At 35.7% G+C, this 20,934-nt stretch overlaps 2 protein-coding genes across 2 annotated transcripts; both read right to left on the bottom strand.

The window, feature by feature from the left end:
- Positions 1-1,267: 1,267 nt before the first annotated feature.
- Positions 1,268-5,213, bottom strand: pxmp4 (peroxisomal membrane protein 4). Its single transcript, XM_008409234.3, has 4 exons — positions 4,984-5,213; positions 4,725-4,787; positions 4,439-4,637; positions 1,268-3,888 (listed from the first exon to the last, which is right to left on the bottom strand). The coding sequence occupies exons 1-4, from the start codon at positions 5,151-5,153 to the stop codon at positions 3,622-3,624; spliced, it is 699 nt and encodes a 232-aa protein (XP_008407456.1). The 5' UTR covers positions 5,154-5,213; the 3' UTR covers positions 1,268-3,621.
- Positions 5,214-9,427: 4,214 nt separating this feature from the next.
- itcha (itchy E3 ubiquitin protein ligase a) lies at positions 9,428-20,765 on the bottom strand. The gene is made up of 24 exons (XM_008409197.3): positions 20,638-20,765; positions 19,870-19,939; positions 18,878-19,019; positions 17,878-18,002; positions 17,213-17,344; positions 16,671-16,719; positions 16,410-16,588; positions 15,968-16,205; positions 15,607-15,702; positions 15,217-15,391; positions 14,772-14,841; positions 14,560-14,644; positions 13,968-14,096; positions 13,785-13,857; positions 13,573-13,644; positions 13,381-13,469; positions 12,996-13,155; positions 12,750-12,883; positions 11,739-11,879; positions 11,499-11,619; positions 10,975-11,079; positions 10,367-10,463; positions 10,202-10,274; positions 9,428-10,062 (listed from the first exon to the last, which is right to left on the bottom strand). Exons 2-24 carry the CDS (start codon positions 19,892-19,894, stop codon positions 9,963-9,965), a joined length of 2,610 nt encoding a protein of 869 aa, XP_008407419.2. The 5' UTR covers positions 19,895-19,939; positions 20,638-20,765; the 3' UTR covers positions 9,428-9,962.
- Positions 20,766-20,934: the final 169 nt, after the last annotated feature.

Here is a 20,934-nt window from a genome sequence, read left to right as displayed (position 1 = left end):
TAATTGAGTTTTCTTTTTTTAATATATTTAACGAGTAAAATGAGGCAAACTGTTTTTATTACTTGTGTTTTTTTTTATTTTGATCAATTTTAACTTTTACAGAAAGCTAATTTTCAATCAAAGTTTATTTGCAAAGCACATTTCAACAACAAAGCTGTTCAAAAAGCTTTAAATCAGAAAAAACCACAAAAATCAACACTTGAAACATTACAATGTAAAGTGCAGTCTTTACACAACAAAATATATAATGAGTAAGGGGGTGGGGGAGTTAGTCTAGATTTAAAGGAGCTCAGTGTTTTGGTTGTTTTACAATTTTCTGGAAATTTGTTCCAAATTTGTGGTGCATAGAAGCTGAATGCTGCTTCTCCTTGTTTGGCTCTGGTTCTGGAGACACAGAGCAGACTAGAACCAGAACCAGAAGACCTGAGTGGTCTCAATATATCATGCTGCTAAGCTGCTTAGTGAGTCATTAACTAACAACAGTATTTTAAAGAGCTACAGGGAGTTAGTGTAATGTCATAAGTCATTGTAATGTCACAAATATTTTGTTTTTATTTTAAAACCTCAAAGATCTGATAGCACTGATAAAACTGCTAACATCTGATATATGCATTTCTAGGTCAAAAACTTCAACTTAACTAAACTGACACAGATGAGCAGAATAATCCTAATGGTAAAATTGTACATGCCGTCCCTTCCGTCAGACACATCGAACAAGTTCTGGGACAAACACGAGGAACGGTACAATCTCACACTCAGCTGACGTCAGTGGCACTATAATTATTGGCAGCCAAACCGCAACATCCCGTGACACAAATTTGATTGAGACAAGAAGTTCCAAATTCCTCTAATGACTTGGAAATGTTCCCTGTGTTCAATTAAAAGACAAGTTTAACTGCTGACGCAATCTTCAATGTAGCGGCAAACTATCTTTGAATCAGTAATCAGGTTGTAAAAAGCTCAAGGAAATGGAGCAGTTTCCAGAATGTACTCTACACAATACGTGTTTTCTTCCAAAAGAAGCATCAAATCCGCGCTAAAATCTCACAAAACTTTGCTGAGGAAGGTGATGCTAAATGTTACACAGACTGCATTTGTACAGTACTTTAAGTCTGAGTGTTTTATACCACATTCAGCCATTCACCCATTTAATCAGACATCCACATACTGATGGTGGTTAGCTAAAGACAAAAGAAGAAACTGGAAGTTTTTGTTCATGATTACAGAAGTTAAGTTAGGCACAGAAACAGAACTGAGAATCGCCAAATAGAAATATCTAAGGCAGTTTAATGGAACTGATGTCGATGAAATTATGAGCATTCTCGTTATTTTTCACTAAAAACCTTCAGGGGTCCATTAGGAAGATGAAGTGGGAGATGAATTATTTTCTCATCCAATACATCAATTCCAAATGTTCATCAATAAATCATACAGCACCTTTTCATAGACGGATGACATGGATTCCTTTACAAAGGGGAGCCAAGTAAAATATACATTATTGTACAATACAAGAAACACAATATTCATGAATGCCAATCATAAAAACCCAAGTCTAACATACAGCTTCTTGGAAAAAAATGCCTCTAGGTGTGTTTTAATTGTATCCACTGAGTCCAAACCTATGAGGGAAATATGGAATGTACATTCCCCAATCAGTCACCTCTAGTCCTGCACAGAGTGTGTGAGACAGGATCTGATTCAATAACCTACGACTATAGCAGCAAGTGTATATATGAAGCAGGAAAATCGGTCAAAGCTTAAAGGCCTAAAGTTTAAGTCAAAAATGTCTTAAAGGAATCTACCTGCAATGGCTGAACTTTATAGTCACTTCAAAATTGGTGTTTGACTTATTCAGTAGTCTAACAGCAGAGACAAGCCAGTCCCCTTCGTATTATATCAGCTAAACAGATCATAACAGTATTGAATCGAGTGAGTTATGTCAAGTTTAATTGTTATGTATAATATCAGACATGACAGTCTGGGACAATAAAGTGTTAGGTATGTCTGAGTATAGCTGCACGTAGTTGTTGTTATTATCAATAGAAGAAAGTTTTAGGAAGATAATTACTGTTTGCACACACACTATTTGTACTTCTTTTCTTTTAACCAATGATACTTTAAGGCTGGATGCATGACAGAGTGGTTAGTGCAAGGCTGTAAAAACAATTATCCAGGATTTTAAAGATAAATACAGAACAGGTTTTGCTGAAACATGATGTTTTTTTCACTCCTCATTTAACACTGTACAACCGTGACACACCTTCAGGCAGTAGACATAAATCTGTTCAGTATATGTGTTCCAATGCACGCCCAGTTTTTGAATGCTACCTGCAGGAGTTCACAGTTGTTGCGAACATTCAGCACTATGAGGGATTGTTTATGTCTAAAAATCATGCAAAATGTGGGTTCTGGTGCTTCAAATTTAAATATCCTTTTGGTCTTTGCACAATGTCCAATGCGTATGTTATTTTTATATATATAAAAAACAATGCAAGTACCTAGTTCAACTAAATAAAGTACTGTACATAAATTTCAGAGACTTCAAAATATATAACAATCACATTACACAATGTCATATATGGCAACACAATAAAATAACACTTCAAAATGTCCCAAGCTCCCTAAAGGCACTTAGATAAAAAGCGTATTTAAGTAGTGCCAGCTGATGGACCTGTGGGGTCTCTTAAGAGGCATCATTCATGGTAAACAAGTAGTTTCTTGAGTCAGAAGTGTCATGAGGAAGTACACTAATGCAAAATCAAACCACCACTTGGAGAGAACCTCCACCTTGACATATGAATAGGAGTTTGAATGTCCAAACATCAAGATATGTTTTTAAAATGAAAACTTTGTGTTATCACTTTAGAGACATGAAATAAGCAGCAGAAAATAGCTTGAAAGTTTTTAGTTATAAATTAGGTGTATTTATATTTGACCAAAATATCCTAAATTGTCAGAAGTTGCAAAAATTGTATTGCACAAATACATGCTTTGTGTGCTTTTATGGTCCTTAAATGGCATTTAGACATCATTTTGGTTTTATCCCATTGAACATATTGTTTGTGTCTTTCATCAATTTAGTTTTTCAGATTTTTAAAATGAACCCCATTTGTTTATTTTCCATAAATAAATGGGGTCATCCATTTGTGACTGAGTCAGGCTATGTAAGTTTCATTTTAGCAGGTTGTTGAATTTCACTACAAAACACTGAACATTACAGAGTATTGAGTATGTGTAATACTCCTAAATATTTTATCAAACATTTTATTCCTAAAACTTAACAAATAAGCAACGATCATAATTATTTTTCTTTTAATATTATTAAAATGTAAAAATTAAACAAATTCTGGACTTAAGAGAAAACTTCCCCAAAAATATAATCATACAAGAACAGTGTGAATACAGTAAATGAACGTAGTGCTTTGCAATCATGATCAAATTTTGCATAAATCACAAAATAAAATAAAAAGTGTTCATTAAATGTCATAGTACAGTGTCATATCAAGAGTCAAAAAATGCAACAATTAACAAAAAAATGTTTGATTATTAACAAAATATTTATACAATCATTAGCAGAAAGACTAAATAAATCAGTACAGGGAAATGCATAAAACGTCATTTCTAAGATCCAGCAATCCTTGGTTTATTATAAACAAGGAAGTCTGAGATGTCATGCCACACATTGCTGTCATGATAAAGATAATTCATGGAGGACTGAAGGGAGGGTTGAAGGGTGTGGGGGTAATACTCAAACAACCACAACACGATTCCCCACACCAGCGTGGCAAAGAGTGGGAAAGGGTCTTGTTTGGGCGCAGGGATGACTCCTTTTTCGACAGCCAGTCGAGACAAGGCGAATAGGATTCTGGACAGCAGGTACATGTTGATCTGAAGTGATAAAGTAAAAAATTAAGAAACTGTTAAACACAGGAAATCAATCGGCCCCAGAAAACAGATAGAATCTGTAACTTTAAAGGATGGGGAAAGGAATAAGAGAAACAAGTCAAAGTTTGGACTATATCAGTACAATCATGAGTGAGTGGGTTGTGTCCCATTGGGTTCAGGACATAGGAAATAGGTTTTTTAATCTGTACATATTCTAGTCAGATTGTCAAAACGTCCAAGATGCACAGAGATGCACTAATGGGCAGATCTTAAAATTGTATGGCAAGTATCATTAGAATTAGTAACTGATTTTTTTTAGGACTTGTGTTTGTTAATAAAAAGGCTAAATAAGTATTTTTTTTCTCCCTCATAAAAATACTTTACTTTAAGTTTAAAGTTGCAACAATTACTTCTTTTTTTTGTATTTTTACATAGATTTTGAACAAGTTTTATGGACCCAAACACAGAGCGGCAGATAAGGAAACTTTTATTAAGCAGTTTTTAACAGTTTTTTTCCCCAGACACTCCTGACCTACAAAACACCATACTCTACCTGGCTGTTGATATTGTTGTTGTCTCCAAACACCAGCCATCCTCCAACACAGGCAGCGAGGAAGGAGTGGCTCTGGAGACTCTTTCCTTGGATCTTCTGCTGTAAGGCTTGCAGTCCTTTGTATGTGAACACAAAGCAGGCCAGGTTCCTGGAGTGGGTGTATGTGGCTTTCAAAATGGCTCGAAGCTTGTCTTTTAAACTACAATGGGAATACATTCAATGTGTTCACACCCAAAATAGACAACGCTGTAAGTAAATGAAGTAAATGTTCACATCAGTGACTGACCTGCCACTTCTAAACAGAAATGTCATGACCAGGGCATGTGGTGCTCTGATCTTTGCTCCATATCTAAAACAAACATGATTCACTCAGTTGAAACACACCTGATTTGATGTAAAATAACAGTAACTGCTACTGCAAGCATAATTTATCATGGCTATCTTCGACTCGGTATGGGATGTAAAGATCGAAGATTAAACGAAGTTAGGACTGCAGCTATACAACTAACGCGGCTAAGCTAGCCAGCTGCTTGTGCTTTACTCACACAGCTCCGTTCCTGAATCCCTTCACAACAGCCAAGGCGGCTTTGTATTTCTCCTGTTGTAAAAGGTTATTGATCGTGTACAGGACAGTTCTTATCAGGTCAGGACCTGCCATGACTTTCAATCGAACCCGAGAGACCGAGAGGGGACACAAATAAAGGTTGCGACTCATGTGTCACACAGAAAATCGACCCCAGTCATGAAAAAACTAACTGGTTCCTGAGTCGCTCCTTTATGAACGACTTACTTTGTGTAATCTTTTAAATGAGCTCAAATAATGATGGTGATTTGTCGTTTAAATAAAGTCAAATCAAATTGATTTCCTTGGCAAATTTTACATTCAATTTCAAATTAAGAAATATTTTACCATATATAAAAAAATCCATTAAATACCAGCTATTCCTTGATAATTAAGTCTTTAGATGTTTAAACCCAAATTACATTTCCATCACTAGAAACTAATTTATTAGAAGATGTTCTCATACAATCTTTTCAGTATGTTGACGTTCCTGTATTAACAATCAATTTTATTTTGTTTCTATCTATGTAATATTCAAAATTTTTGAGAAGCAGAACTTTGGGAATAGTTAAGCTGTGTGTAGGGCATTGTAGGAGGAGCAAGAAGAGAGATATTAACGAGAAAGTTCACCATTTGATTTCATTAATCAGTTCACGTCAACAGCACATTCAATTCATGTTATTGATCAAGAGAATTAACCCACTTTCACTTATCAAAAAGTTATAGCTAAAAATATAAATAGTGATTACACAACTGACAATGGATTATCACAATGCTGTCATTACAACTCTGATACACTTTTGCATATTTCTACAGATTCCTGTCCCATGATTTGGAACACAGTGGTGATCAGAAAGACAAGTAGCAAAAATCAACCAGCTTTGTGTCAGTGTGCTGTAAACACAAAGGGTAAACATTATATTCAAGTCCAGCTAGCTGTGGGTTGTGGTTGGACTGATTCACATCCAACATGAAAAAGTTAAATAATTAGAAGAAATTGATACAGTAATTAATCATTAAAAGGTAAACAAAGGAAAACTAATCCTTGAATGTAGATAAAGCATAGTAAAAAAATAACTATAATGAAATGGTTTATGGGAGTAAATTCACACTTCAAATCCAAGAATCTTATTTGTTTTTAATGAGTGATTTTAAAGGGAAACAGCAGATAGATAGATATATATATATTTTTTTAAAGTAGAACACACATTACAATCACAGTCTTCAATTTGCAGCACAGCCCCAATGTAAAGCTAGGGGGGTTGCTAATAATGACATTACTACATAATTATTTTAAATCAGTCTGAAACTGTGTAAAGCTGCTTACTGCTTGTTTTCCCATTCACAGTAAATGTGAGATTTAAACATGTGTGCCACAATCTTAAAATAGAAAACTGTTAGAAACATTTGAAAAAAGAAAATCCAGTGAACCTCAAAAAGTAACACCAGTAGCAGTTTTAAATGATAAAATAAAAACAGGGCTATATTCAGATTCATTGATGAAACACCTTTTTTTTCAGTTTTTATAATTGTCTTTTTATGTATTTGGAAAAATAAAAGCTGAAAGTTGAAGTACAACTTAAAGTACAATATCTTGCACAATTATGGGCACCCCTTGGAAGCATGTAAAAAGAAAAAAAGTTGTAAAATGTATTTTTAGCAGTAGCATAATCTCACACAGACCACAGCAACTTCAATATTTTTTAAATCATTATTCTAGATGAGTAGCTATCTTCTCTTTAGTTTTCCTGTTTTATAAAACTAATTTCTACTTTAATTAAACTGCATGGTCTCTTACCTTCTCCACTTTTGAAGATCAGATTTTAGTGTTACAACATAATTATCCTCTTGGTAAACATGAAGTCATTGATGATTAGATACCAACTGTGGTGCTGAAGATCTTATTAAAACTTGCTATATCCCCCCGCCCCCCAACACATTTACTAAATGTTCTGAAATTAAAAGCCAGATTTTCTAAAAGTATTTGCAGAGAGAATTTTAAAGTCCCGCCCACCTCTCCCGGACATCTTTACAAGGGGTGACAATGTTTTCATGAGGATGCTGTAGATGCTCTTGTGAAATGTGGAGACCAACAATGACATTTAAAGGTTCACAATTTTACTAATTACCTTTCTATATAGCCTTGTGCTAGTAGAATTCTTTAATTACAATGTACAAATCTGAGCAACTCGCACCCTATAAAACTAGGGTTCTGTGGAACTAAGTTTTCTTCACTTCTTGGGCAATCCAGATGTTTTGATGGAGGAGCTTTTTTATACTCACTAAATGTATTTGTAGTTGAAACCAGATATTTACTCTCAGATGCATGACATTAAATCAAATTAAAACTCTCTTGTTTTAGGATAACAATAAGATTACCACTTTTTTTTATTTGCAAAGTCAAGTAAATTAAAATGTTTTAAAAACATTTTTATTACAGCCTTCAAATTCAGACGTTTATATGAACTAAGACTCAATCCATTTACCTTTACCTTTAAGCTTAAATTACCTTTAAACAATTTGCAGAAACCTAGATGATTAGTGGCATGGCCTGGTAGGCATCCGATAGTTCACAATACTTGAGTGAATTGTGGATGTTCTTTGAGGTGGACCTCAATCACAAGGTTTCCTTGAGTAGCACTGTGTGGATAACCTAAAGAAATCAGTCAAAGTAGAAGGAAGAGAATGCCAGACCTCCACAAATCTGGTTTATCCTTGGAATAACTCCCACCCTATTCATCTGTCCAAAAATATTATTGGCAACTATGAACGTCATGGGAATATTGAGCTGTGATAACATTCACAAAGGAGGCAAGATTTGTGCCCTACAGATGAACATATTTCACAGCAAAATGTGCACATAAACCCCAGAAAAAAAAACTAAAACTAAAACTTGTTTTGGGAAGAAGCTGGCAGAATCTGGCAAGAGAGTGTGATTATACACAGTGAAACATGTACCAATGTTAGCTGTAAGGCGACTTGGCGAAGAAGTCACATGAAAAGTTAAAAAAATAAAAAAATTACACTTTGCAAATGCACCTATATGTTAATATTTTTGATATGTTGTGGTCAAATAAAAATAACACTGACATGTTTGTCCATAATGCAGATTATAGCAGAGGAGAGCTTGAAAATCCACTAAAACTATCCCAGTTGTACCGAGGGCTAGCATCATACTGTGTGGATGTTTTGCTGCGGGAGGGACTGGTGCACTTCACAAAATAGAAAAGAAGATCATGTGGAAATATTAAAGAAACATCTCCAGACAGACAGAAAGTTAAACTGCGGGTTTCCATACAAACAATGACCCTAAGCCTACTAGTAAATTAGTTACAAAAGAATCAAAGTGAGTCAATGTTTTGGAATGGCCATTGCAAAACCTTGATCCAATTCCATAGAGAAAATTGAGGGCAGAGCTAAAAAAAAAAAAAAAAACCTTTGTGCAATCAAGGCAGATTGCATAACAGACTCAGTTAAATCAGGTCTGGTGGGAGGAATATACCAAAACTCCAGCAAACTATTATGAGAAGATTGTGAAAAACTACCCAACATTTTCAAGTCAAATGGGCAATATTCCCAAATATGAATACAATTTATTTAAACTTCTGAATTTGAAGAAAATGTGAGCAATTATCTTAAAATCTAATTATTCTGGGACCATTTTAGTACAATTTAATATAATCGTGAGGTTAATAAAACATAATTTTGAAAATGTGTGTGTAAATGTCTGGTTTCAACTGTACATAAGCAATAACAGTCACTTAATAAATGAAACCTGTAGGATTTAAAATCTTAGCTTTTCTCGGATTCACTCCGTTTGCAAAGCTTAACAGAACCCATCTGATGCACCGTTGCTCCAGCTATGTAACTTGGGCTCTTGAGAACTAGCTGAGAACCGACGATCGCTCAGTGTGAAGGGGTCATCAGTACCAGCTTCGTTATCACAGCCTTCACAGTTTACTTCTTCCTGACTGAAACATTTGGTGAACATTTACGGTCTAAAATGCAGATATAACAGTAGCAGCTATAATGGGACAGCAAACCACAGCAACCATACAGAATTCAAAGTATGCAACAGATCTCTATGTTGTACTGGGATTTAACTTGAAGGTAAAAACCAAATCTTAGAAAAACTAATCAAAGCCCCGTTTGAATGCGACATTGGCGAAATTATGTGTTCTACAAAACTATTGCACTTAAAAATAGCATCTTCTAATCGCAATCATATTCTCACTGCTCACAAAAGCATGTGCAAACTAGTTGAACACCTGTCACAACACAAGAAAGTTATTATTGCAATTAAAGTCATCACATTTAGCAAAGTTAATAAAAAACTGTATATGTGCTACAGGATTCATTTCAGTCACCTATTAGAAAAATATTCATTCATCCCACCTTCCATCAAAAGAAAGAAAACAAAACCTCAATGACCTCGAATCACAAGGGACTGTGTTTTATCTGTCAGGAAATTAATCTCCATATTATGAGTCAAAATGTACAGACAAGGTTCTTTCCTCGTACATTATCAGGGTGCATAGGCCCAACGAAGTGGTTCTAAATAAATGACTATGTCGCAGAATGTGTGCTCCACGTGTAGAAACTGCGCTTACTCAACATACAGCAAGTGCAGGCATGCCAGAGTGAGAAAGGCGTCTCTTTTTTTTAGTCTTTTTGTGCAGCAGGTGAGATTAAGTGGATCAGGGAGGAACAGATCATCAAGGTAGACGACTCACAGATCCCTTGTTAAATAATGAACCTATTATGGAACAATTTTGTATTCTTTTGTGAATATGCTATTGAGACAGACAGAATCTACCAGGGTTTTGAAAGCATTTCCAGGCTGCAGAGAGAAACTGCTAAAAGTGCTTCTTTTCTAAAAATGGATCCGGCTCATTCAAGGTCAGCAATTTTCTGTTGCATCCACGTGGTTATCGGGATGAAAGTCAGGAACTCCTGCTATGATTATTCCTGCCCAAATCCTTCCGTTTCCTCAATGGCAAACATAAGTTTCTCCTTCAGCTGCTCATAGCTTTTATAAGGAGGGAGATCCAGACGATTGAAGCTAAATAGAAAAAAACAACAGAGCCAAAGTTACTCTTCTGACATTTTTGGTTGTCTTTTACTGCACGTGACAAGAAAAGCTGAGGTGCCCATTCATTTATGATATGATGTCATTTTGAGCAAAAAAGAAACATTCTCACCACGTGTGACTTCGTGGAAGCCAGTTTTCTTTCCCCACTTTCTCAATGCAAAACTTTTGTGGACCATTGCTTCCTATTCGCGCGTACAAGAAAATTGTATGAGAAAAATCTCATGACGGTGCAAAAGAAACATCTGTTTTATACGTCTGTATGGATTTTACGCACCCATCAAGTCAGCAAAGCCACCCACAGGAAGACGGCAGGTGCCGGTGACAAACTGCAGGAGTCTCATTCGTTTTTCGTTGTCCATTTCCTTCACAAACTGCAAAACAAATCATTTATGTTCCAAGTAGTTAGATAATTCCAAATACATTCAGATAAGAAAAATTGATATAGAGTTGCACATTTATGCTGCACTTTTGTACAATTCCAGCACCACATACTTCCAGTGCCGTTTTAATTGTATATTTTACTCTTTAAAACAAATTAAAACATTATGAAACTGGCATGTTTACTTTACATACATGCCAGTCAGCCTTTCCTCCCACTTTCTGAATACTACAGTCAATCTGTGAAAATAAATCTCAAACTGTACCTTTTTTTCTAAAACATTTTCTGTTTTGCTAAGTTTGACTTAATCTTACTATAGAAGAGAAAGGAGATTATGTTCCAAACTGCTCCAACACATGAAAGTTCAGAGATTTTTTTGTTGCTGGATATTTTTTTAAAATGAAATAGCATGGAGGTTAGGTCCACCCAAGGCTTGTGAAGATTTGATTCCATGTTACATTAACAAATATAACAATAACAGAACATTTCTTTTCAGAACAAACCTGCCAGAACCAAAGGATCTGCTTGCTGCTCCGAGCATAATGTCTATAAATCGTGTTTCTCTGCCAGTCCACCAGGTCTATCTCCTGCATCCCACACAGCATTACCTAAAAACAAAACAGAGAATACACTGAACACATCACCATCATGCAATTCCAATTGCTATTTATGTTGCAGGAAATAGTGCTTTACCTTATCTTCAATTACGACAGATATATTACATGAGAGAATCAATAAAGACAAATATATTTGAAGATTTGATCAAATGCCATCAATGTATGCAGCTGCTCCCCCTAATGTACCTAGTGTCTAAAGTATTTATTTTTAGGGCAGCATTTGTGTTTGTGGTAATCTGACTTTATTCAGAGAGAAATGCCAAAAAATATACATTTTACAGTAAATTTTACAGTTATCACAAAAAATACTGTAAAATATAATATTATTTTAATCAGCAATGGATGACAAGCACATTTAAATCCTATTTTTTTTTAAGATTGCTGAGAAAAACACCCAATTAGCTTTGTACCTCCAACTCCTTTGCATCAAAGTACTGAAGGTACTGCTGAGGAAGAACTTCATTGAAGCCCTCAAAGAATGCCTGAGTCTGCTCCTCCACCCCTCTGGACAGCCTCCATTCTGCCACCAACCTGTATATATAAATATGTAAGAAGAAAAAAAATCTACTTGCATAACTGTTATATTATGGAAGATGTAAAAGCAGCAAAACTTGAATAGTAAATAGGAAGTGGAAACAATGCAGCTGTACCTGATGTATTCCTCCTTGTTCTCTTCAGTAACTGGAATGTTTCCTCCATCTGGTTTCAGCTCATGAGTGCTGACCTCTCCCAGGATCTCCTTATCAACAGAGAAGAACATCTCCAGACCGCATTCCTCTATGTTATTGTCCCTGCAAGACATAAAACCCACTTTATTAACCAATTCAGTTTAAATAACCGTAGCAACACAGCTCCTCTAAGGTTTTACAGGCAGCAATAAAATGTGAAGGGTGAACTCTTGTGGTACAGAAGAGCCTCTAACTCATAAAGAGAAAATGGAAAACTTGACACATAACCTGTTAGCTGAGACTTCCAGGTTTATGTATTTAAGTGCATGGATCTGTTGTTGTAGCTTTTTCTGTCAGCCAGCAATAGAACATGCTTCTAACTCTCAGAGGTTCCACCAACCCTAATCATTATCTTACCTGCAGAAAACTAAGCTGGAGATCATCAGAATTTGTAGACAGAACATTAACATTTATTGACCTTAAATTGTCCTCACTAATTATGAGAACCAACAGATGTTAAAAATTTGCTGGCTAATCAAAACCTTGGAAGATATTAAAGATAATTATCTGTATGAAAATCCAGAATGAAACAATCATGTGTTATTTGGTTCACATTCAACAGAGTTGAATTTCAAAACTGTTTGACCACTGACCATTTCAGAAAATCTAGGTTGGCATAAAGATCATATAAGCTTTATGCCAAAATCCTTTAATTTTTCAGACTAATTTCTCCATAGTGATTAGACCTTTTTTATATCATTTTAAACTATAAATATAAAACTTTATTATGAATTTATAACAGACATTTTACTGTGGTCAGGTGTTAAACCTGCGTCATCATTGCTCAATAGAATAAAACATAATCTAGAAATAAAGATTATTTTACATACTCTACTTTCTTTTTCCAGACCTGCAAAATACACAAATTCCATGGTTTTCCAGATTATTACGTTCAATTGTACCTCACACACATTATATACATGAACTACATACTTGATCCAGATGAGTGAATTATAAAATTCGGGGTCAATGGACTCCAAGTCTTTAAGAGCCAGCGGTTTGTTCAAAATGCGCTTGTAGAAAGGCAGCGAGAAACCCGTGTCAATAAACTTTCCATGGAACAAGGCCTGAGGAAAAAATAGAGAAACAAAATACACATTTAGTGACTTTGAATGAAAGACATGCAAATTTAAATTTATTAAGCCAAAAATTTATTTTAAAACCAATAGAAAAGGGTACCATGGCAATGAAGCGGCCAATGAATTTAAAGTATTTAAGATGATCCGGATTGATATAAGAAGCCGGGTTAATCTGAAGACAGTAGTTGTCCTTTCCAGCGTACTCGAACAAACAGTACATGGGATTTAGCACTTCATGGGAGAGCAAGAAGAACCATTCTCTGGAAATACCAACACAAATTACAAAAATATATTAGCAATTATATGTGATGTAAAGAAGTGAGATAATTTCTTGATGAGCAAGATTCCATGGAGGCTTATATTACATCACAACTTTACATCAACATTGGGTGTTGTCAACAAAACTTGCAAGTTAGTCTTTTCACACCCAACTAGTCACAAAAAAGAAAAAGACACACCTGCATAAAAAATTTCAGAGGGATTACCTGGCTACGCCTCCGTAGTCCAAGCCCTCCTCTCCAGGGAAAATGATCCAGAGTCTCCGCCTCAAATCTTGTGGGTGAAAACTCATGATCTTTGAAAGCAAGGCCGGATATTAATCCACTTACATAATTCATGTACAAACAAAAAAAAACTAATTGAATACCTCGCAACCTGACAAAAAGACAAGATTGTACCTGCTGAAATGAATCCTCAAACAAAGTTTTTCTGGAGACGGTAATCTTGATATGCTGAGGCATAGATAATTGCTAAGAGAAAACACAAAACACACATGTGTTCTCAGATCCAGCAGAATCTGTTTTCATCTCTGAATAATAATGTAGAAATATACATTAAAAAATCAGTAAAGCAGGACAAAATCAATTAACAATTTGATTTGTAAACATACCTGACACCAGAATCTGAAGTATTGCACTTTGGCTTTAAAGTCCCGAACATACGTGATCTGTGGCCCATTCTCGCTGTAAAAGTGAGACAACAAACATTTTTTTGTTGTGACAAGAATGGAAGACCAAGAGGTAGATCTCCTTTACCACCAGGATTACTTTAAATGTTATGAACACCAACTTACAAGGAAGATTTCCCTGTCCGGGGGTCGATGTAGGTCGTCGTTTTCCGGTTGTGGTCTACAAAGTAGGGAATGTGGTCCACAGTGAACCTCATCTCCCACCCTTCAGGCAGGGGTTTGTCGTTCAGGAGACTGAGCAAAACATGCAAAGAAAACACACAAACACACAGGATAAGAAAATAAGCACGCTTTACAGTGAAGCTTAAATTTATTCACACAGTCACAGTCGATTATTCTGACAATCGATTTTTTTGGATTCATTCATTTGCTATATTCTGTAAATTTTCTATTTAACCACTAAAGTAGATTTTATGCTATATTGAAAAGACACAAAAACCGTAAATAAAAAAAATAAAATAAAAAATCTTTTTTTTTAATTAAGAAAAACATTGCATTGCCTAAAATGCAATTGCAAAGCAACTTTTTAAAAGAAGGATCCAAAATGTTTCCCATTTTCAAGTTTCAAAGAAGTCCTCATAAATTGAGAAACACATTGGCATGTTGCTGCTTTTCAGTGATACAGAACGAATCCAGCTGTTACCAAAGAGAGTTACACCCATAAAACACACGATATCATGATACGATATGCACTCACCCCTGTGTCCTCGGGTCCTCCCACTGTGTCGTTCGAGTTGGATGATGAACAAAATATACTCTGCCGTTGGTGTCTGTTCTCTTCTCTAAAACAAAAACATTTTTGTACACAAATATATGTCAACTTACAGCTATGCGTTCCTTCAACAGATCCTTATCATGTTTCTAAGACTTCAGTTTCTTTAAGGTGAATTCTCGTAAAAATATATTTACCCCAGCCGTGCGGCAGCGGTCCCAGTGGGTCGAACTCTTTAGTGGATGTGGCTGCAAACTGGTCCTGAAGCTGAGCCAGAAAGAATGTGAATTAATAGTCTCTATTAATAAAACAGAAACATAGAGTAAAATTCGGATTTACAAATAAGTAAACTGATCTTAGTGAAATTCTTAATCCTTATCTTATTGGTATATACAATTTTGTATTTGTTTTAGCTTATCTGAATAGATGAACAAGTAATAGATAAATAAGCAAACCTGTTTAAGAAAATAAAAAAAAATAATAAAAAAAAAGGTCCATGCCGTCTTGTGTGCTTTGAAAAATTTAGAGATCACCCAGCTTGGTTCATAATTTAGCAATTGTACTAATATAGTTTATAGAGTCTTGAAGCAAAGAAACCAATCCTTAACTGAAGGTGAAAGTAATTAAAGTAATTGTTCTCACCCCGTAAATGAACCTCTGGTTAAACTGGTGCATTGCTCCCTGGAGCTGGCTGCGCTGGTTCTGCCATTCCTCATAGTTGCGCACTGACTCCTGAGTGGGCCGTTGCCATGTTGTGGTTCGTGTTATGTGGTCAACATAGTACACTCTACCCATCGGGTCGACCCGCCGCTCCCAGCTGGGGAAAAAAGAAAGAAAAAGCAAATATGTAAAAACTTCAAATCCAGGTGTAACTATAAGTTGTTGCAGCCATTTTAAAAGAGAATAGAAATACTTAGGATTTGCTGTTTGGTTGAAAACTGAAGTCAAATTCCTTGTTTGTGCACACAATATGACCAATAAAGCAGATTCTGATATTTCAGGATTCATTAAACAAAGCATAAAGCATTGTACCCTGTAGGCAGAGGCTCAGGTCTGTCCCAGGTTGTCCTTTTCTCAATGTGGTCCACATAATACACCCTTCCATTCTGGTCCACCCTCTGCTCCCATCTATAATACAATAAAAATGATATTAAGCAAATTCTGATGCATTTTCAGTAAAAAAAAAAAAAAAAAAGAAAAATCTTACAAACCTAAGATCTTGGAACAATGAGGGCTATGGATCTTAAAGTTTATTAAGCTATGTATAACTATATGATCCTAGCTGACAAAAAAGTTATCATTTGGTACCATTGAAAAAAACATATTTTAAATCCAACTGAGCTGAATTATTGAAGATCACAACATAGTACCAAAACAGGAAGTTGTTCCTTACCCTGGTGGCAGCGGGGCGTTGCTAATGGGGTTGACTCTGGGAGTAGCTGTTGTAGCTGGAGCTGCTGTTACAGCGCCACCTGGTTTGGGAGCGCTAGCCGTCTGTGAGGAAACGGCCGTCGCTGCTCGTGCACCTGCGTCATCGGGCTGGTCTGAACCTCCGCTTGCAGATGCCTGAGAGGAGCCGTCAGAAGCTGGTGCTTCACTCAGTTCACTGGGGGAAGAACTACTGGAAGAGCCTGGGACACAATGATGATAAGGAGCAGGGAAGAATAGCATAAGGCATTCATTTTAGTTGCAAAACTCTCTTTAACTGGAGTCTAATACCCCCTTGGGTAGTCAACAAAAACTAATACATCTAAAAGTTGAATAGTTGCTTTCTTTAAATATGATATCCATATTTTTAGCAGCTCTTTAGTATATGAAACTGTGTGTTTTCCTACTTGGTGAGGCAGCAGGTTTTTGTGGCGTGGGAGGCGGCGGCCTGGCAGGCCTAGGAGGACGCGAGGAAGTGGTGCCCTCTGCAGACGGAGAGGGAGAACCTCCATCGCTGACAGCAAGACCATTGGGCACAATGACCCAGTCATCTGAGTCACTGGATGGAGACGTGTCCCGGCTTGATCTAAAAGTAAAAGTTTAAGAAACATTATCTGGAACCTTATTGGAGAAAAACTGGCAAATCCAAAAGTACAAGTTTACAAGACCTGTTGCTTGTGTTGCCATTTTGTGTTGCATTTCCATTTGTAAGAGGAGCTAGGAAAAAAAGAAGAAAACTGTAACATCATGTATGACCATGTTAGATCATTTCTGATAATGAAATGATCTATTTCATAATATTGATAATATTTCAACTGATTTGCTTTCAAAATGTTTAATAGTGCTATTACAGTTGAATTTAAAAACATGTTGTTTTTTTTTTTGATTATATGGCAGTCAAATTAAAAACTGCCATTTTAAATGAGCCATTGTGTAAACGGTCCTCAACAAACTCAATGTATGATATGCTTCTACTGCTCCCTGGTGGCAAATGAATGTAATGCAGGCATTTGAACCTTGACAGAAGTCCCCTACATGGATTAAGCAAAGTAAACCAGTTTAATCATTTATAAAAAGCCAATATAGAATTGACATCCTAATTCAAAAAAGGAATTTTCTGAAGTTCTCCATTCATTTATGAATGGAGAACTTCATAAATAATGAAGTTCTCCATTATTTATGCCATGACCTTGTTTGGTGCTTGCCTTACCTTGCTCTCTCTCTGCCAGAGCAAAGGCTTCCGGGTCAACATGCATGCCGTCCAGACAGATTGAGAGGTCCCCTACAATATCCTGAGGGTCTCTGTCGAAGTATAGCTGCAGCGTCTGCACCACCTCACACACTGGGATTAGGAGAAATCACATCGTTAAGAAAATGCTCCCAACAGCAACACGACAGCAAAACTCAGACTTCAACTAAGAGATCAAAGTAGAAAAAACATACAATGTTCCTCTGAGTCCAAACGTTTACAAAAGAACAAGGTTAGAAATACGAAAAATGGTTGTCGATGTTATCAAACCACAACAGAATATGTTGATAATGAGTACAATTCAGGCATGAACTTTTTTTATAATAGGAGAGGACAGCCTCTGTAGAGTGTGCTGCACCATTTAACTGCACAGTTCTTGGCAAAACGGATAAAACATAAACAGACTATCAACAGAAATGTAGCTCCATGGAATGGGAAGTTACTATTTTTTATCTTATTTTATTTGAACTCTTTACTCAACAAGTGTAAAAACATATGCAAATTCCATGTAAAACATCTGATCCTACAACAAATTCAGAATTTCACTGACAAATGAAGGAAAATTAAAAAGGTGCAATATTTACAAGATTTTTAAAAAAAAGCAAAGTACGTGTGTGTATACTCACATTTAAGATCATTGGCTTTGAGGACCGTGCCGATGTCCACAGTGGCCTTGCCCAGCAGAATATCTGCTTTCAGTGTTTGATGACTCCAAACACAAAAGATGAGTTTGCTGACTGGAGTCACAATTCTGCAGGAACGCAACACAGAGACAAGATTCAGTAAAAAGCTGTGCTGAAGAAGAGGCTGACTTTTCAGCTCTGAGGCATTCACTCAGCCACCATTATGTTAAGTGCAGCTGAAACAGGGAGGCCCTGGACTGAGTACAACTTGAAAACATATTGATCTTTAAGCTTCAAGACTTTTTATGGGATTGAAGTGTTCTAAACATGCTCTAGATTCAGCTGTTCTAATTGAGTTTTCAAGACTAAAAAATTATAAATGAGCCAATAATCAGTTAGTCTTTTAACTTTGGTCCCAAACTATCACAGAAACTATGTAAATATAAAAGAAATGACTATACTATAACCTTATGTTGTTATTTCCAGTGTGTAATTTATCACGTGTTACAATATGTGTAATATGATTAAAGTTGTTCCATAAGTGAGCATCCTTGTTAGCAGAAATCCTAAAGTAGGAGGTATCCAAGTACACGTTTTCTGCATTTACAAATTAGGATTATAAAACGCGCATCTTAAAATAGATTGTAAAACCATAAACCCTTTTTATATTTATTATTATGTATTATTATGGAGGGACATCCTACAGACATCTTGTGTTCATCTCAGAAATGTATGTGCTACAAATTGTACAATTGTATCTTTGACTTATAACAGCTAGAATGAAATAAAAACTGGAATTCCACAACTTCTATTATGATTATATCAGTTTTCACAATTATATAAATACATGTCTAAAAAGCACATTATGTGTGCATTAAACATTAAAATACGTTCTTCTTCTGTATCAGTTCTATGTATTAACAATTCCCAAGTTGATTTCTGGTATTTTGGCTAGTAAAAAAAACTGGCTTTTGCCACAGAGACAAACAACAACAGTACTCACACAGTGAGGGCCTGCTTCCATTTGGGACTGTGGGTGTTGTTGCATTTTTCTGTTCTCTTTGACTGGCCATCCACAAGTACCTCAACATACGGACTGGGACCAAACCAGTTCTTTTTGTTTTCCTTTAGCTTAGCTGAAAGCACTGGAAAGAGGAACACAACCATGAACTATAAAGAGATTGGAAGTAAATTTCTGTACATATGATCATACTGATTTAGAGGTTGTAATTGGAAAACATACTTGGGCATCATTGTAGTATTATTATAATTATTATTATTATAAATGTATATCATCATGTGAACACCAAACATTTAACTAAACGCTTCACTGTACCAACCTCTGGCAGATTTATTTCAAGTGCTTACACCTGTCACAATAATTTTATTACTATCTACTATGTTAAAGGTTTATTCGTTTCATGTTTAATTACATGAAAAGAATAATTAATGTATAATTAAGCCAGTACATCCTGACTATATTTAGTGTCATAACACCTACTCTGTGTTAGATTATTAATAGTTTTTACATTCACTTATTTTCCAACATTGTAATCAATAGGCCCTCATGTTAATTAATCGACTTCTACATCTGAAACACAGGTATATCATCATGTATTAAAATGTTCAGCAAACTGTTAGAATACTTGTAAGATCACACTCTGATTAATTTAATGGTAGCAAATAGTTTTTATCCCAATGGAGCTACTTAAATGTTGTGAATTAAAGCGTACAAAGCCATTATCTGGGCTTTCCCAAGTGGGAGTAAGTCATAGTAATTTTAATGTACGTAAGCCATTGAATTTAAATCGATTAATATAAAGAACAATACTTATATTTTCAGATTTACCATATAACAGTTTTTATAATCCAAACTAACCTAAAGCAACAAATCTTTGGTCAGATTTATTGTCAAAGAGAAAAATATATACATCTGGTGAATATCTGGCTTCATGTTTATTTGTGGCTCATAAATTTGTCCAAGAAATAACTTACCTGTGACTTGTAATTGTGCCTTCATGGTTCATCCATAACATTTGAGTCTAAGTTGCCTTTAAAAATTAACCTGGAAGCAGAGACGACAGGTGTAAATACAGGACCCTGATTGCACCTATAATCTACAGTTTGATTAGGTTTATTAGGCTGGGGAAATAAAGCCCTAAACATAAAATGTTCATACACAATTGACAAGGAAAATACGATGTTTGCTGCAGGTAGATTTGGAGCCAACTACTTCAACGTCTTAATTTCAAATGCATCACAATACACCTCGCAAGGTGACTTGGTTTAATCTCGTCTATTTCTAGAACCCGCCTAGTCTCTTCCATAATAGAAAATCCCATCATCAACTAGTCGGACTAATTAGGTCTGACTCAACCTTCCTTCACTAATATTTCTTCTTTTATATTGCAATGCATCATTTTAGATTCAACTAAATACCCGATCGTTTTATTGTTGGTGAGTTCAGTGTCTTAAAAGCTGCTTTCCATCGTGAGTCAACTGTCATGGTACAATAACAGACTCTTGAGAGGGAATAAATGGTTTTAGGATACATTTAAGATCAACTATAAATGTCTTGCGATCTGCTCGTTTCCTAGTGAGTTCAACCACCGTCAGGAACTTTGCTTAGAGGTTCAGACCGAAACGAGGATAAGCTAACCATGCACTGGCTTTCGTTACAAATGCTACCAGCATCCGGGCTTTCAAGCTACTACGATTGTTCAGTAAACAACTTTTAAATCAAACCAGACGAAATATCTTTACCTGTGAAATACAGAGAGTAATGGATCGTAAAAGGGTTTCGGTCTCAGCAACCCCAGAATTGTTGACAGTTACGTATCAGCCATTAACAGGGACTTCTGTTTCACTAGCTAAATTCCACATTTCCGGTTAATGCCTTTCAGAATAAAATAGTGCATCACTAAATAAAATATACATAAACAAATAAATAAATAAATAAATAAAACTTCAACCCAAACCAATTGTACGTACATTAATTGAAAATTTGATTTGATATCCGGTTAAGTTTCTTTTTGTCAGTCTAAAACTTATCTTGTTTCG

Source organism: Poecilia reticulata, chromosome 5 (assembly GCF_904066995.2).
Source record: "Poecilia reticulata chromosome 5, P_reticulata-male-v2, whole genome shotgun sequence".
NCBI lineage: Eukaryota > Metazoa > Chordata > Actinopteri > Cyprinodontiformes > Poeciliidae > Poecilia > Poecilia reticulata.
The sequence above is the reverse complement of the archived record's forward strand: the minus strand, read 5'-3'. Positions and strand labels throughout refer to the sequence as shown.

Excerpts from the sequence above, each read along its gene's own strand:
- itcha (XM_008409197.3), bottom strand. The coding sequence starts at position 19,894 with ATGAAGGCACAATTACAAGTCACAG. Across the intron at positions 13,858-13,967 it reads CGGACAGGGAAATCTTCCTT|CGAGAATGGGCCACAGATCA; the intron begins GTAAGTTGGTGT and ends TCACTTTTACAG. Across the intron at positions 11,620-11,738 it reads AACAAGGAGGAATACATCAG|GTTGGTGGCAGAATGGAGGC; the intron begins GTACAGCTGCAT and ends TTATATATACAG.
- pxmp4 (XM_008409234.3), bottom strand. The coding sequence starts at position 5,153 with ATGAGTCGCAACCTTTATTTGTGTCCCCTCTCGGTCTCTCGGGTTCGA. Across the intron at positions 4,788-4,983 it reads GGATTCAGGAACGGAGCTGT|ATATGGAGCAAAGATCAGAG; the intron begins GTGAGTAAAGCA and ends TGTTTGTTTTAG. Across the intron at positions 4,638-4,724 it reads TTTCTGTTTAGAAGTGGCAG|TTTAAAAGACAAGCTTCGAG; the intron begins GTCAGTCACTGA and ends TTCCCATTGTAG.